The 16,703-nt window shown below is 56.2% G+C and overlaps 3 protein-coding genes across 4 annotated transcripts; 1 reads left to right on the top strand and 2 right to left on the bottom strand.

Annotated features, from left to right (window-relative positions):
- Nucleotides 1-544: 544 nt before the first annotated feature.
- Nucleotides 545-3,782, top strand: TMEM269 (transmembrane protein 269). 2 transcript variants are annotated; one of them, XM_062507766.1, is made up of 7 exons: nt 545-569; nt 1,469-1,510; nt 1,870-2,017; nt 2,990-3,087; nt 3,178-3,321; nt 3,392-3,592; nt 3,673-3,782. In XM_062507766.1, exons 1-7 carry the CDS (start codon nt 545-547, stop codon nt 3,780-3,782), a joined length of 768 nt encoding a protein of 255 aa, XP_062363750.1. The 2 variants fall into 2 exon arrangements, with proteins under 2 accessions (XP_062363750.1, XP_062363751.1); XM_062507767.1 differs by lacking the exon at nt 1,469-1,510.
- An 897-nt stretch (nt 3,783-4,679) lies between these two features.
- SVBP (small vasohibin binding protein) lies at nt 4,680-5,824 on the bottom strand. The gene is made up of 3 exons (XM_062507712.1): nt 5,742-5,824; nt 4,963-5,084; nt 4,680-4,879 (listed from the first exon to the last, which is right to left on the bottom strand). Exons 2-3 carry the CDS (start codon nt 5,080-5,082, stop codon nt 4,793-4,795), a joined length of 207 nt encoding a protein of 68 aa, XP_062363696.1. The 5' UTR covers nt 5,083-5,084; nt 5,742-5,824; the 3' UTR covers nt 4,680-4,792.
- A 970-nt stretch (nt 5,825-6,794) lies between these two features.
- On the bottom strand, nt 6,795-12,138 carry ERMAP (erythroblast membrane associated protein (Scianna blood group)). Its single transcript, XM_062507659.1, has 6 exons — nt 12,031-12,138; nt 10,302-10,718; nt 9,217-9,312; nt 8,067-8,323; nt 7,881-7,996; nt 6,795-7,502 (listed from the first exon to the last, which is right to left on the bottom strand). The coding sequence occupies exons 2-6, from the start codon at nt 10,707-10,709 to the stop codon at nt 6,952-6,954; spliced, it is 1,428 nt and encodes a 475-aa protein (XP_062363643.1). The 5' UTR covers nt 10,710-10,718; nt 12,031-12,138; the 3' UTR covers nt 6,795-6,951.
- Nucleotides 12,139-16,703: the final 4,565 nt, after the last annotated feature.

Genomic DNA, 16,703 nt, shown 5'->3' with positions numbered 1-16,703 from the left:
TCCGGGTGTTACCAGAGTGACAAGGGTGCTGTGAGCCTGTACAGGTGTTATCACTCGTGCTGTAAGTGTGATACAGGTGGTATCAGTGCAACATGGGTGCTGCCAGCCTGGTCCTGCTCTTGTGGGCACGGTGCGGGTGCTGTGAGTCTGGCACCAGCGCTGTGGCTGGGCACGGGTGCTGTGAGCCTGGCACTGGCACTGCAGGGTTGGCACAAGCACTGCAAACCTGGCACCGGTGCTGTGAGCCTGGCGTGGGCACTGGGAGGCTGGCAGGGGTGCTGGGAGGCTGGCAGGGGCACCGCGAGCCTGGCATGGCCCCCCGGCCCCCCGGGGCAGCTCCTCCCTCGCCGGTGGTGCCAGGCGGCTGTGAACCCCCCGTGTCCGTGTCCGTGGCCTCTGGCCGGACCCACCCCCGCCGGGTGACTCAGCCCGGGAGGCTTTTCCTTATATAACGCGGCACCGCGCGGAGCCCCACGGAGCGGCCCCTGCCTCAGTTTCCCCTCGCCGGGGCGTCACTGTCACTGCTGCCACAGCCGCCGCTGCCATGTGGATGGTGTCGCCGCCGGTCGGTAAGTGTCACCTGGATGCCGCTCGGCCCCTTGCGAGGCGTCCCCCATCCCTAAAAATCATCATTTGGCGGGGGTTAGTAGAAAAGTTAGGGTTATCGGGGCAGAAAACTGTAAAACACAGGAACTGGCCCGTAAAAGTAGGTTAATTTTGCACTTCCTGTGGCTGAACCCCTTTTCCCTTCGCCTTGGGGGGTGTGGGGTGTGAGATAGCTCTGGGGGCACAACCCCCTCGTAACGCACCTGGGAAGAACCAAAAGCACCTTGCTACCCCCCCCCAAAGTAGTGATAAAAGCAGCGGAAGCGGTGCAGGGCTAAGGAAATTCCCTCCCATCCCAGCACTTTGATTTTGGGGTGAGAAACACCAGGAACGGGCGAGTTTGGGAGCCCCGGCAGTGCCCGGGTGCTGTGACGCTCACAGGTGCCTGGATCCGGTGCTGTGACAGCTCCGGAACATTCTCAGGGCCCCGATCCTTCCTAGCGCTGGGAAGGGACGGCAAATCCCCAAATCTCCAAATTTAGCTTTCAAAGATTCCAAACTCACCCCAAATTAAGGAATAAAGGTGGGGCGCAGCACCCAACATGGCCTCAGGGCCCCCAACAGTCCCTGGTTCCGGTAAAAGCAGGAGCGCTCGCCCGGGGCTCAAGGGGGGATTTTCCCGGCTCAGCCCGTGCCGGCGGCTCCGGGCGCGGTGTCCAAAGGTCGCTCCCGCCGTGGCGCTCGGAGCCGCCGACCCCCGACACCTCAGCTCTCCGGCGGCTCTTCCTGGTTTTCCCACCTGGGGAGCTGTTCTGGTGGCATTCCGGCCATGAGCCCGTGCCAGCTCGGCCCGGAGCAGCTCGGGGGGGCTCTGAGGGGGCTCGGGGGGTTTGTCTTGCTCTGACGTCCTGTTTTCTTTCAGATGAAGGATCTGCCTGGCTTTGGGACACGGCAAAGGCGGGGGGCAAAGGACAGGACCTTTAAATTCTTTCCCTAAAGCTTAGCCCGATAGGTATATAAGATCCATAGAGCTTAAACTGGGGTTGGCTTTTAGTCTAAGCTTGGGTTTGGCTTAATTTGTCTTTATTTTATTATGTTTTACAGTTCTTTTATTAATTTCTTTGCTTTTTTTGCCTCTTTATTCCATTTTTGGCTGCTGGTGGGGAGCTCAGCAGCAGAGCTTGCACAAATCAATCCCCTGCTGCTTCCTAAACAGATTTTGGGGGATTTTGGTTTGAGGAGGGGGAATCCCTGCAGCATCCTGCTACATTTGGGGGGGCTGCAGCCCTTCCCTGGTTGGAACACCAACCGGGGGGTTTGTAGGTATTTTCCAGTCCACCAAGAAGCTGGTGCTGAGCGAGCAAGCAGGACGGGGACAGGCACTGGAATTCCTCCGTAAAAACGTGGCCAACGGGCTCTCCGTGGCCAACCTCCTGGCTGGGCTTTCCTCCATCCTCTGCAGCGTAAACAGGTGGGGGAAACTGGGAAAAAATGAGTGAAAAATGGGGCTGGGGAGTGAGGGTCACCCTGGTTGTGCTCTCTCTGTGGCCAAGCTGCTGGCCAGGCTCCCCTCCAGCATCAATAGGTGGGGGAAAGAAAAGGAGGAAATGGGATGAAAAGAGAGAAAATGTGCTGAAAAAGATGCACAGAAGTGGGGGTCACCCTGTTTCTTTCTGGAAAAGGGGGGAAATGGGAGGGCAAAGATGGTAGAAAAGTGTGGTTTGCCCTGTTTGGCTGGAAAAAGAGGGAAAGGGGGGTAGGAAAGATGGAAATAGCGTGAAAGTCAGGTAGAAAACTGGGGGCCAGGCCAGTTTTGCTGAAAAAATGGGGGAATGGGTGTAAAATGGGGGATGAAAAATGGGGAACACTGTGATTTGACTCTCTCCATGGTCAAAAGTTCCTCACCTTTGGCCTCTGCAGCATCAATAGATGGGGGGGGGGGGGGGGGAATGGAGGAAATGGGCTGAAAAGAGATGAAAAAGAGGGTTGAGAAGTGTGCGTCACCCCACTTTTCTAGAAAAAGGGGAAAATGTGATGAAAAAGGAAGAAATGGGGTGAAAAAGGTGTAAACATGGTGAAAAATAATTGGGAAGCGGAGGTCACGGTGGATCTGCTCCCTCCATAGCCAACCTCTGAAGCTGGCTCTCCTTTCCTCCATCCAAAGTAATTGGCGGGGGGGAAATAGCGGGGGGGGGGGGGGGGGGGGGGGGGGGGGAAGGATGAAAAGGCAGGTTTCAAAATGGGGGTCACCCCTACTTTTGCTGGGGAAAAAGGTGAAATATGGCAAAGACAGGATGAAAAGTGAAGATCACCCCAGTTTTGCTTTCTCTGTGGCCAATCTGGTGGCTGGGCTTACCTCCACCCTCAGTAGGTGGGGTAAACAAGGGAGAAACTGGGTGAAAAAAAAGGGAATAGGGGCTGAGAAGTGGGGCTTCCCTCCCAGGCAGTACCAGTACTCCTGCTGGCTCCTGCTCCTGGGCTTCCTGCTGGATCTGGCTGACGGGGCTGTGGCTCGGCAGCTTGATGCCTGCTCAGCACTGGGTGAGTGCATCCCCCCAGCCCAGGGGTGACCTGTGGGGTGTCCCCTGTGCCCGGTGCCCACCTGGCACCTGCCCCTTGCTGCCCCCACAGGTGCCAAGCTGGATGATTTCGCCGATTTCACCACGTTTGGGCTGGGCACGGCGCTGTTGCTGCAGCCCCAGGGTGTGCTGGGGGGACTGCTGACCCTTGCCTATGTGCTGGCTGTCTTTGCCCGCCTCTGCTTCTTCTCCAGCGGTAAGATGAGCCTCTGGCAGTGTGGGGTTTAGGGTATTGCCCCCCACATTGAACTCCTGACACCCCACAGGGATCCCCTTCACCTACCGGGGGCTGCCCTGCCCCTACGCCTCAGCGCTGCTGGCCAGCACCTTCCTGCTCACTGGAGGACATGTGGCCCTGCTCCGTGTCGCCGCGGCTGCCATGATCCTGTTCATGGCCGACTGCGGCTTCTACCCCCACGACAGGGTGCTGGAGTCACAGCTCTGGAAGAAATTGGTTTATGCTGGAGGTAAGAATGGGGACGAACCTCTCAGAATGGTGACGGAGGGGGAAGGAGATCAGATCCCCAAGGATTCTCCCACTCTCTAGGGGTGTTGGCTGTCCTGCTGGCACCGATGGCGGTGGCTGCGGTTTATTGCCTGGCCTGGTCCACGTCCTACATCATCTTCCCCTATGCCCTCTGGAGCTGCAAGGCCTGAGCCCTCCTTAGAGCCTAGTAAAGCCTTCCTCATCCTCCTCATCCTTGCTCCGGGTGTTGTTCCTCCCTTCACTATTCCCACTGAATCCGGGTGGCAGAAGGAGCCTGCTAAGGTAAAAGAAGAGAAAGGCTCAACTTCAGGGAAGCCCCAAAATCCCTATCCTTTGTGGGGGTGAGGGAACCCCCATCCCCCCAGAGCAACAGCAGAGACCTCCAAATCCTTGGGAAACAGGAAATTTAGAGTCTGCCCTGACAAGAGACCTCCAAGCCCTTCTCTACATAGGACACTGAAGTTTAGGGATCGCTCACATTGCCCAGTGGGCATTCATTACAAAGGGAGGTTCACACTTCAAAAATAAGGCAGGCCTCCCTAGGTGGGAGGAGGAAGATGCTGATCAAACTTCCAGAGGGCTTCCGACATGGGATTCACTGGGAGCAATTTGGAATTTACCACTTAATCCATGGCTGCAGAGAAACACCATCCCAAACGTGGTTTATTTTCACCCTCTCAGTGTGATATGGCTGGGACGGGGAAAGGGGGGAAGTGGGACTTGATCTAAAAATCTCTGGAAAGCCGAAGGCTGCCGGACAGTGGCAGCTGGAGCACAGAGGGTGTGGGTGGAGGAAGGAAGTGAAGGTCAAACCTGGTGCTGGAGAAACACTCAGGATCCCCGGGGAAGCTCTGGCGGCAGGAGCAGCTGCGAGATGTGGCTCCTGCTACATCCCCCTGGGATAAATCCCAGCTTGGGGAGGGCAGGACCCTTCCCTGCGGCAGGGAATGTCGGGATGGGACTGTGGCTAGAGCTGGAACCCAGGGCCACAGCTGCTCTGGCGCCGGCCCTGCTCTGGCCTCCCCCACATCATTCCCACCCGGAGCAGAAGCAAACAGGAGCCCGGAGACAGAGAATCAGCACAGACTTTATTGATATAAAAAGGGCAATTTGATAATAAATACCTGGGGGGGGGGGGGGGTTAGAAAAGGGGTGGGTGGGGCAGGGCAGGGCCGGGCTGTTATTCCCCGGATCCCTGCATCTGCTTGCAGAAGGAGTCGAACTGCTGCTGCTCCAGCTCCGTCATCACCCGGTTCAGGGCATAGATCTGGGATTGGGAAAGGGCAGATGGCAAGGGGGGGGGTCCGGCCGCGGGTTGAGCCATGGCCCTCCCCATTCCTGTGTTCCCACCTCCGCCCGCTGCCGCTGCTTCAGCTCCTGCTGTGCCGATCTCTGCTTAGCCTTCTCTAGGCGAGCCGCTGGCTCTCGCGGCTTCGGCCGCTCCTTCCGCGCCCCCGCGCCCGGATCCATGGCTGTGACACAAGGGGGTCACCCGGGGACCCCCAACCCGCCCACAAGACCCCCCGTGTCCGTGACACCCCCAGACGACTGAAGCTCACATGGGGTGTCCCAATGGCATCCTCACAGGGAACTCCCCCCCAAACCCATCCTGGGCCACAGAAGTGACCCCCAAATGCATCCTAAGCCCCACAGGAGATCCTCAACACCATCCTGAGCCTCTAAGGAGACATCCCCCCCCACAGACACTCTGAGCCCCACAGGGTCCCCCCAAGGCTTCTCCCCCTCACCCCCCCATTCCTCAGCCGCCTCAGCGGCCCCATCTCCCCACACTTCACCTCCCAGTACCCCAATCCCAAAGCCCCCCAGTCCCCTCTCCATCCTCACAGACCCCCTGCATCCCACTGTCCATAGAGACCACTGACGCAAGCCCCCCCAAAATGCACCACCCTCAGTGCCCTACAGCCTCCCCCAAACCCATAGCCATCCCAGGCCGACAAACCCCAGCTCTCATTGCCCAACAAAGTCCTTCCCAGACGCACAGCGACTCCCTCACCCCCCTACAAGGCCCCGGTGGCCACTCACTCCCCCAGCCAAGCCACTCAGGCCCCTGGCTCCCCCAGCCCCCCCCGGTGCCCCCCCCCCCGCCCCCCCCCCGCGCTCCCCGGTACCGGAGGGGCTGTGCCTGGGGCAAGATGGCAGCGGACCCCTTCCGCCTTTCGGTGCTCGATTGCTCGCCCTGGGCGCACGCGCGGAGCCCGCGGCCGGGTGCCACAGCGCCGCCTGGTGGGCGGATGCAGGGCTGCTCCCAGTGTCCCCCAGTGCTCCGCTGTCCTTTACTGCCCAGCGTTGCAATGTCCCACCCCTACACCTTACCCCCTACATCCCACCCTTACATATCACCCCCCAAACTAGCGTTCCTCTAAATAGCCCACCGCTCTATATCTCCATATATCTATACACAGCTCATCCCTGTACAGCTTGTCCCCTATATATCTTCCCTATTATACCATACTCCTGACGCAGCCCAGGCCCTAAACATTACCCCTTCTATCACTCTACTGTACAGCCCAGCCCTATGTATCACTGTCTCACATAGTTCACTCAGTAGGTCTCTCCCTCCATAAACCATACCGCTATATAGCCCATCTCTATGTATCATGCCCCCATACAGTGCAGCCTCTACATATAACCCCTCCCACACATCATATCCCTATATAGCCCACCCCAACATATCACAGTCCCTGTGTAGAGCACCCCCTCTGTATCATACCCCAGAACACAGCACCCCCTCTGTACTGCCCCCTGTATAGAGCCCACTCTCCATATATCACACCCTCTGTACAGCCCACCCTACACAGCTCCTATGCATACCCCCTGAACATTCAATACACACAGTGTCCGCTACATGGGCACACAGAGCCCTGGCCAGGCTTGGGACATTGTGGCACAGCAGGGCACGGTGCTGTACATGTGGCACACACGTCCCATTGTATGGCAACCCTGACACAGTATGACATCCATGGTACCCCCTAGCACAGCAAGAGACCCCTGCCATGGCACAGTCCACCATAGCACAGTGCCACAGACCAGGTCACAACGGCCCCAGCACAGCGTGGCACCCCCAGCATGGTGACAGACTCATGCCATGACACCCCAGGGTGCCCCCAGCCCAGCCCCACACCCCCCCGGGGGCTCTTCACCACCCAGCCCCTTCTCTCCAAATCCTTTATTGCCATATCCCAGCCCCCTGTACTGGGATTCCCTGGAAGCACAGGACCAAGAGAAGCGGGTGGAATGTTGGATCCTGCCCAGCAGCAGGACCAGTTCCTGGAGTGGGAAAACGCCTGACAGGGCGGGGGGACACCCCAAAAACCCCCATTAGATACGGACAGTGTTGATCCGCAGCGGCTGGACATTCTTCCCATTGGCATGGCTCTGCCCAGGACTAAAATATGAGCACAGCTTCCCAGGAAACCTCTCCCGGAAGGTGTAGAGCCAGGACATGTCGTCAGCATTGTAGAAGATGAGGAGCCCCTTGTCGTAGTCCAGGAAAACACCCACCTTCTCCAGCTTGCCCTTGACATTAAGCCGTGTCCAGGGCTCAGTGCAGGCGCTGTACTGGTTCCCGTCGTGCATCACGATGCAGTAGAACCCACGACTTGGCTGGATCTGGATGCTGCCCTTGCGGGTCACAGCCTCATGGGCCAGGCCGATCATCCATTGGGTTTTTTCAGACACCACCACCTCCCAATAGTGCACGCCAGCGCCAAAGGCCTCGGCGCCTAGCACCGACACCTCCACATCAAAGCGCCGGGGTGAATCCTGCAGCGGCTGTGGGTGCAGGTTGCCGTAGGCCACAATGGTGCAGTCGTCTGACAGGATGAGGCGGTGGTGGGCAGTGCCAGGGTCCAGCGTCAGTGCTGCTGGAACTGGTTCAGCAGGGACAGGGGGAACGAGGATTAGTGCAGCCCTAGAGCCAGTGCTCCGTCCCACAAGGGTGACAACTGGCATGGGGGGAAGGCCACTGGGGTGGCCCTGTCCCCATCTCTCATTGGGGTGTCCAGTCCTCATGCTCATCCTTAGTCAGTAATGTCCCTGTCCATTACTGGGTGTGTCCCTGCTCCTCATCACTGATGTCCCAGACCCTTGCCAGTGACATCCCCATCCCTTGTCAGTGACATCCCTGACCCTCACAGATGATGTCCCCTTCCCCATCCCTCACTCGTGTGTACCTGTCCCTCACTTGTGTGTCCCTGTCCCTGGTGACCTCCCCATCCCTTGCCGCTCCCCCATCCCTGCACCCTCACCAGGATGGATGTCCTGGAAGAGGGATTTCCATATGGTGTACTGCAGCGGGCCCATGTACTTGGAGGTGGGAAAGTCCTCATAGGTCAGGTTGGTCTCGTGGATCTTCCCCTTCAGCCTGCGGAGAAGACACGGTGCCGAGGTGGGAGTGACACCAGGGACTCCCCCATCCCCTCACTGCCACCCACCTCTCAGAGAGGGATGCCATGCTGGCCAGGAACACGTGCTTATCTGCCTCGGCCAGGCGCTCCTGCAGGATCTGGGTGCCCTCCTGGACCTTGCGGAGCTGCTGACTGTAGCGTTGGATCTTGTGCTCGATGTCACTGAGCGTCCGTGCTGTGTCAGCCTCCAGCTCCTCCAGCATCGCCTTCTGCCGCTCCCGCAGTAGCCGGTGCAGCCGCTCAAACGCCTCCCCGATCGTCGCCCGCAGGCTCTTGGCTGAGGACTTGGGGTGCAACGAAGAATTAGGAGCACCCAAAGCTCTGCTGGTCACTCCGTGAGTTCCTTAATCCCCAAACAAATATCTAAAAGGGCATAATGATCAGGGAATTCTGGGGGCTACAAGGGTGCATTTGATCTTGCACCCTTAAAAATGGACTAAAAGGATCCTAGAGAAACCACCCAGAGCCTTCCAGAGAACCCTAAGAGAACCTCCCCAAAAAATCGTAAAAGAACCCTAAAAGAACCACCCCAAGAACCCTAAAGTAGCCCTAAAAGAACCTCCCAATGATCCTACAAAAAGACCTTAAGTAACCTCCCCAAGAAATCTAAAAGAACCCTAAAAGAACATTCCAAAGAACCTTAAAACAATCTCCAAAAGAAACCTGAAAAAACCTCCCAAAAAACCTTTAAGAGCTCTTAAAGAACCTTTAAAGACCCTTGAAAAACCCTGAAAACCTCCCTAAAACCCTCTAATAAATTCTAAAACCCCTCAAATTACACCTTAAAACCCCCTAAAAAAAACCCTAAAACCCAAAAACACCCCACCTCAGTTGCTGGTGGGGATGGGGAGAAGATTGAACCTCACTGGACACTGAACCCCTGAGTGAGGAGATAATTAATTAAATTAATTAAAAAGATAAATAAAAGCAGCACTGCAGGAAATTACAAAGAGATGAGCAGCCCCACTGGGATACCATAGAAGGAAAAAATGGGGCAAATCCATGAAATTGTAGAGTTCTGAGTGTTTAGAAGTCCCAAAACCAGGCTAGTGAGGGTCAGGGTTGGGGTGTCATTGGGGTGGCAATGAGGGTAACCCCAATTCCACTTTGCGAGGCTGTGAAGGGCTCGGGAAAAATGTGGGGTCCCCAGGGGTGTCAGCAGTGTCCCCACATGTACCTTGGTCTCAGCCAGTTGCTTCTTGAGAAGCTGCAGGGCTTCTGTGTGGCCACGCTCACTCTCCTGCAGCCCCTGAAGCTGCTCCTTCAGCTCCCGCTGGTGACAGAGAGGGAAAAATCCATAAATAGGTGATTTGGGGAAAAAAGGAGCTTTCCCACCCAAACCAACCATGGGATTATGGGGCTGTGGGATGGCCAGTCCACGGGTCGTCCCTGAGAAATGAGGGTCCTGCCTGGGGTGGGGGGCAACAGGTCCTAGATTAGAAGGTCCTACCTGGCTGGCAGCTCAGCCAGGGGGTGATTTGAGGGTTTCCAAGGATCCCAGTGGCAGTGGACAAGGGGAATCCCAGGGGGACAGTGACAAAAGGATGGATGGATGGATGGATGGATGGATGGATGGATGGATGGATGAGGGCATGGGGCCGACCCCAATGCAGACAAAAGGGCTGTGGGGACAGAGAGATAGAAGGAAAGCGTGGAGCTGACCCCAGTGGGGACATGAGAGGTGAGTGACAGACAGGTAGGAGGGAGCCATGGCACTGACTCAAATGATGTCGCTGAGAAGGACTGCGGGGAAACACAGAGTGCAGGGACACACAGGCAGGAGGAAGTCACAGGACTGACCCCCATGGGGATGGGAGGGGTGCAGAGACAGACAGATTGATGGGGAAAGGCATGGGACTGACCCAAACAAGGAAAGGACAAGGTGCAGGAAAATGGCACAGAGATGACCCCCACAAGGACAGGAGGGCTGCAGGGACAGACAGAAGGACAGGACACAGGCACAGGGGTGACCCTGAGAAAGAAAAGGAGTGCAGGGACAGATGGACTGGAAGAAGCTACAGGTCTGACCCCAAAGGAGAGATATGGGGTGCACAGACAGACAGACAGATATATAGAAGGAAGGCGTAGGCCTGACCCTGAGAGGGAAAAGAAGGGGAGCAGGGACAGATGGGAAGAAGCCACAGGACTGACCCTGATGAGCAGGTACAAAAAGGAAGGGCACTACCATGGAAGCAAGAGGGACCAGCCAGATACAGCAGCCCCAAGAAGCCACTCGGGGCCGGGAATCCCACAAGGACCCACCTGCAGCTCCTCGAAGGCATCGTCCACGTTGGTGACCTGGTGCTGCTCGTGCACAGCAGGCTCATCACAGAAGAAGCAGACGACGGCACGGTCAGTGAGGCAGAAGAGCTTCACCTTCTCGTGGTCCTTGCAGGGGAAGGGGCTGCGCTGGGCCCCCAGGATAGCATCCAGGGGGAAGGCGCTGTAGCGCTCCACGATGTTGGCCAGCTTGAGGCTGGGGGCCAGCGTGGGCTCAGGGAAGGTGCGGCGGCACTCGGGGCAGTCACGGGTGCCCTGCGGCTCCTGGCGCACCCAGTGCTCAGTGATGCAGCGGCGGCAGAAGTAGTGCTCGCAGCCCAGCCCCACTGGGTCCTGGTAGATGCTCAGGCAGATGGAGCACAGCAGCTCGTCCTTGAGGCTGCACGCCATGGCTGGGGGCTGGGGAGAGTGGCACGGGGTCAGGAGGGGCTGGGGAGAGGGGCACAGGGTCAGGAGGGGCTTGGGGAGAGGGTGAATGGGGGTCTTGGGGTGATGGGAAGAGTGTGAACAGGGGGCTTTGGATGGAGGAGAGAGGATGGAGGAGGAGGCTTCAGAGGGGTAAAAAGGGGGCTTGGGGTAGGAGCAGTTGTAGGGGGAGGTTATGGGGGAGAGGGTGAATGAGGGGGTTTGAGGTGGGAAGGTAAAAGAGGGGCTTAGGATGGGGGAAGGTTGAAGGTGGAAAGGGTGAGTGGAACCCTTGGGATAAGGGAGCTTGGGAGGGGAAGTTGGGAGGGTGAGTGAAAGGCTGGGGGTGGGGGGAGGTTGAGAGGAAAGCTGTGGTGAGAGAGGGTGAATGAGGGGACTTGGGGTGGGGAGGAATGGGGGAGTAGGGGTGAGGATGATAAGGGGGATGGGGGTCAGGTGGGAATGGGAGGGTTCAGGATTTGTAATGGGGTGCAAGGTGGGGTTTGGGATGCAATGGGGGCTGAGAGGCTGCAGTGGGGGAAAATGGGATGCTCAGGAGGCAATGGAGAGCTGGAGGATTTACAAAGAGGAGAAACAGGGGGGTCAGGATGCTGTTGGGGGAGCTGGGAGGGTCACACAGGGGGAATAGGAAGATCAAGTCCCAACAGGGAGATGGGGGGTTGCAATGGGGGACCAAGCTGCAGTGCAGAGGGGGAACTGGGGGACAGGATACAATGGGGGGGCTGGAGGGGTTGCATTAGGAGGATCAGGATGCAGTGGGGGGGGTCATAATGCAATGGGAGGAATGGGAGCATCAGGATGTAGTGGGGCAGATTTGGGATAGAGATGATCAGAGCAACACTGGGAGGGGACACAATAGAGTTGCAATAGGTGTACAGAACATGCAGAGTGGTCTGACAGGGGAACTGGTGGTATCAATGATATTGGGGAATGGGACTGAGGCTGCATCAGGGCCCCTGGCTGAGGCTAGAATAGGGCTGAATTAGGTGCACCGGGGACGAGGGAGGGGGGCCGGGACAGAGGCTGGATTTGGGGTCCGGGGCTGAGGCGGGATCTGAGGAGTCAGGATTGAGGCTGGATTTCAGTTGGTCAGGTTCAGGCCGGATTTGGGGGCCGTGGGTGAGGCTGGACTTGGAGGGGTCCGGGCTGAGGCTGGATTTGGAGGGATCGGGGCTGGGGCTGTTCGAGCCCGTCCCCCGCTCCCAGCAGGTCCCGGGTTCGAGACAGGTCCCCGCCAACCCCCATCTGATGCTACCTCGCGTCTCGCTGGCACTGGTGCCCTCACCCAGCCGGTGCCCGGTGCTGTTCTGGTGCCGTGCCCCGTTCCTAGTGCCGGGGGGGTCCGCGGTGCCGGTGGGATCCGCAGTCCCGCCGCCGCCTCGAGAGCGACCCTGCCACGACGGGCCGGGGGTGGGCGAGCAGGAGGGGGCGCGGCTAAGCGGCACTTCCTGCCCACCCCCCCACGCCCACAGTGGGCCCGCCCCCACCCCATTGTCCTCCGCGCGGCGCGGCCTCACCGGCGCGTACCATCGCCGCCCGCGGGGGGGCGCTTAAAGGGGCCACGGCGTCGCCAGCCGTGTCCTGTCCACCTGTCCGGACTGCTGGGCACTCACCCTTCCCCATCCTGACCTTAGGCCCTTTTTCTATCCCTGTCTGTCCCTTCGTCCGACCCTTTCTCTTCCACCCAGCCATCTCCCTGTCCAGCCCTTGATCAGTCCATTTGTCCATATTTCTGTCCCTCTGTCCTCCCATCTCTCCAGCTGTCTGTCTGTCTGTCTTCTGTCCATCCATCCTCCCACCCACCTCATGGTCCCCTGCCCAACATTCTTCGCTTCCAGACTTTAATCTCTCTATCCCTGTCTGTCCATGTGCCCATCTCTCTGTCCATCCCTGTGTCCAATCATCCATGTCTTCTACTGTGCATCCCTCTATGCACTCCTCCCTCCCTCCCTCCACATCTTCTTGCTAACCTGTTCACCCATCTCCCCATCCAGTCCTTAATACCTTCATCTGCCCATTTGTCCACCCGCCTGGATGCTCATCCATCCATCCATCCATCCATCCATCCATCCATTTCTCTTAATCCCTTAATCCCTTTGTCTCTCCATTTGTTCATCCATCCTGTCTATCCTTCCTTAGCCCTGTATTCCCACCCCTCTGTCCCTCTCTTCCTCCCAATTTTCTGCACCCACCAGTGACCAGAGCCCGGTGACCCCACAGACAAACCTATTGCTGAGAAAACACAACTTTCTCCCCAAATGTACTGATTTAGCCAAAAATCACAGAGAAGAGTTTTGGGTGCCAGGCATCCACTGTGTCATCATGATGCTTGGCTGTGGTGGGACCAGTTGGGACCAGTAGCAGCACTGCCTGCCCCATAACAAGGTTTCTACCCCCTTGACTCCACAAGGATCCTTGACTCCCCCCTTGAGGGACCAGAGAGATGAAGGAGGAACTCTGGGGTGGGGTTCCTAAGGGAAGCTGGAGGATGGAGGGGGCCATGGGGAAGCGGACACAGGTCCTGAGGGAAAGTTGAGCTGCATATTTGGGAAGAGGTGTGACTGTCTGGCCAGGAGCCAACAGGAACAAACTCCTTGGCTTTCACTGCTGGATCATCCCACTCCCACTGTTGGCACCCCCCTTTCCTCCCCCCAAACTCAGGTACATCCCATGTCCTGGTTATCCCTATCCCCTTCCAGGGAATAACCATCTTCTCTGTTCCTTTTCCTACTGGGCTCTGTTCCTTTTCCCTAAAAGCTTGAAAATAGCTAAAAAAACCAAACCAAAACAAAACAAAAAAACCCTGAAAACACGAATCCACATGGACTTGCTTTTTTCTCCTGCTTGTTTTCCTTTAGGAATTCAGGTCATGTCTCCCCTCTGGGACCCTCTGGGGACTGAGGAACGGCTGGCATTATATCAAATAACCATGGAAAGAAGGAAAAATAATTTTTTCACCCCAGATCGACATTCAGGGTTAGGGGATTGCATCCCCTAGTTAACGGGTTATTTAATTGTATCCTAAGCATTTGGCTGAACTTCCAGGCATTTGGGGCGATTGAGAGCATCATCCCACTGGAGCATGCAGCACTCAGCCAGCATTGCCAACACTCATCCTGGTGGATCATTGGGCAATGAAAGCAAACCACAGGGTAGTTTGGGCAAACAGGGAAATTAATCCCAGTTAATTAGTAAATTGGTTTGTTACCTCCTGGTAATCCCTGTGTGAGCCAGGAGGGCTACACTGTGCCTTGATTCCCAATCTCTTTATGGGATACACAGCCCTTAGCTGCTGCGGTTCCAGCAGGCTGGAGGATTCCACAATGTGGCAAGAGTCTGGGTGATACGGCAAAGCCGGCAGGCAGGGAAAACCTGTCTCCTCCCCACGTGTGCTGCGTGTGCCGGGACTGCTGGTGGGAAGGCAGGGAGGCCCCGAGGAGCCGCAATGCTGGAATGCTCCCCCCCTGCCGCTGGCGGCACGGGCATGCTGGGACGTGCCTGCTTGGCTCTTGGCATGTGTGTTTCCATCCTGGCATGGAAACACATCCTTGCTAGAATGCCGGGAGCATCCTGCCTGCTCCCGGAGTGCACCATTCAACTGGGTTTAATCCCAACTTTGTTTATGGACCCCCTTCCTAAGGAGGATCCCACACTCCTCCATAGAGGAAGCGGGAAGATGCCTCACACCGACATGTCTCATCTCAGCAGTGCTTTGCAAACAGTAACTAATTAATTCTAATTAACTTGTTACCTAATTAAAGCCCAAGGGCTCTCCCCTTTGCAGGGAGATGGGAAATTCTGGAACCCCAGGGGATTTTTTTCCAGTATTTACTAAACACCCTGAAACCTCCATGTTTGTTTCACACCAGCATCAGACATCACTCTTTGTACTCTCCATTGCTGCCAATCCAGGGAGAAAAACCTACTTTTTGGGGTTGCTAATGCCAAGAAGCCTGGAATGAGCATTTTCTCTCATCTGGATAGCTAGCACTGGGAATACTGGCATCCCTAATGCCTGGTATGCCCACTCTGGTAGGTGCTGTCAACTATTTTTTTATGGAAAACAAGGGATTTTTGGGGAGGGAAACAAGTAGGTAGGTGGTATGAAGGTGCTTCCCAAAGAATTCTCTTTCCAGTGTGCCATGATCCAGGACACTGGCTTTAGGAACAGTGGAAAAGTTTTAGGGGACCCCACTGTCACTGCTCAGGGACCACATTTCTCACTGGAAAATCCCAGTTTGCCATCTGTAAAAATTTCCTTTTATATGCTGAGTCAACTGGAGGTCCTGGATGGATCTGGCTTCCTGGTACAGCTGGAATGGGAAGGTTACACTGCTCTGTGCAGGTCTAATGGCATCATGGCCTTGCCAAAACTCTGTGGTGGTGATTCCAGCATGATTTCCTTCCACTCCTGCCTTCTATTCCTTTTAATTACAGTTGGATCTATCCTGGGAGCAAAACCAGCCTTGGAATCATATTTTTTCAGCAGGCAAGCACTAATTTCCTTCATTTTCCAGCCTGGGATGGAGCTGGGCATGGGTTTTGTTTTCTTTTTTCTTTCTTTATTTTTTTCTTTTTTCTTTTTTTTTTCCCCCTGCATACCAACCCCTTCCCAGGAAAGGGGCCCCTTTCCCACACCCAAGATTAATCCACCCAAAGTAGGGTTGGAAAAAAAGCCTGGAGTGTCACTTATCCCAGCCAGTCCCAACAAGGAAAATCCCAGGAGATGTTCACCAATCCTTGGTGGATCCCACAAGCTCAGCAGTGACCTGCACCGTCTCCTCCCAATGCAGATTTGGGATTGGATAACTCCACCCCCCGCCCCCCCACCAAAAAAAAAAAAAAAAAAAAATCAGAAAATGCCTAAATCGGTGCTGAGGTTTAAAACCACTGGTTTCTTAATCACTAGAAAAAAAATCCCACAGCAGAAGTGAAAGCCCCAATGGAAATTAAGCTAGAGAGGGCGAACTTGGACATCAGCGGAGCTCTGGCGGGATTCAGGTTCTCCTGTTTGGGATGACGCCAATGCTGGATGACAACTTCTGGGTGTCAATATCCAAAAATCAGATTAAAAGGGACTTCTGGAGCTGATAGCTCAGATTCTCAGTTGAGTCACAGATAATTAATGGATCTGGGGACCTTCCAGGATGGGGAAGTGCTGGGTGATGGGGGATCCCAGTTGGAGGGCTGACAGAGCAATGGGAATGTGGGGAGGGCCAGGGACAGGCCCAGAGGTCCCACAGGGGATGGTGCCTCTGTCCCAGATCCATTGTCGTGGCCAGGACCTGCTCCAGGGGATTCTGGCATCCCAGGCAGCTGCAAAGCAATGTCCACTCTGTGGTGGCAATCTCTTGGGATCCCATCCCATCCCTAATCCTTTCCCATTTCCTACCTCTCTTGAAGGCATCATTTCCTTTCAGGACATCCCTCTTTTCTCCATCCTCCTCTGTGGCAGAACATTTTGGGAAAACATGAAAAAGACCCTTAATTATTTTTTTTTTTAGTAATATTTAAAATGGAAACTCAGAAGCTCTGGGGCTCAGTCCCCCCAAACCTAGGAGAAGAAGAGGAATAGATGGGATTTGCCCCACTTTTCCTTCCCCTGTGGGCAGTGTCTGTAGATCTGGGGGGCTGCAAGAGACCCACAGAGGAGCTGGGGGGACCCTGAGATCAGGGGAGACCCTGAAAGGGGCTGGAGACCCCCTAGGAAATGAGGGGATCCTCAGAGGGATGAGGAGGTAAAGGGAGGACTGGGGAAGTCCCTGGGGGGGCTGTGGGGCTTCACAAGGGGGCTGAGGGTATCAGAGGCAGAGAGAGGGGCTGAGGGAAACTGGGGGGGCAGGGTGTTAGGGGAACTGGGCTGAGACCTGGAGTGGGGCTGAGGAGATTTAGGTATCTAAGGGAGTTCAAGGGGGTTGAGGAGAACAGGTGGGGGGCTGAGGAAAACAAAGGGGGCTG

This window comes from Cinclus cinclus, chromosome 23, assembly GCF_963662255.1.
Source record: "Cinclus cinclus chromosome 23, bCinCin1.1, whole genome shotgun sequence".
Classification (NCBI taxonomy): Eukaryota; Metazoa; Chordata; class Aves; order Passeriformes; family Cinclidae; genus Cinclus; species Cinclus cinclus.
Note: the sequence above shows the minus strand (reverse complement) of the source record. Positions and strands in the feature narration are given on the sequence as shown.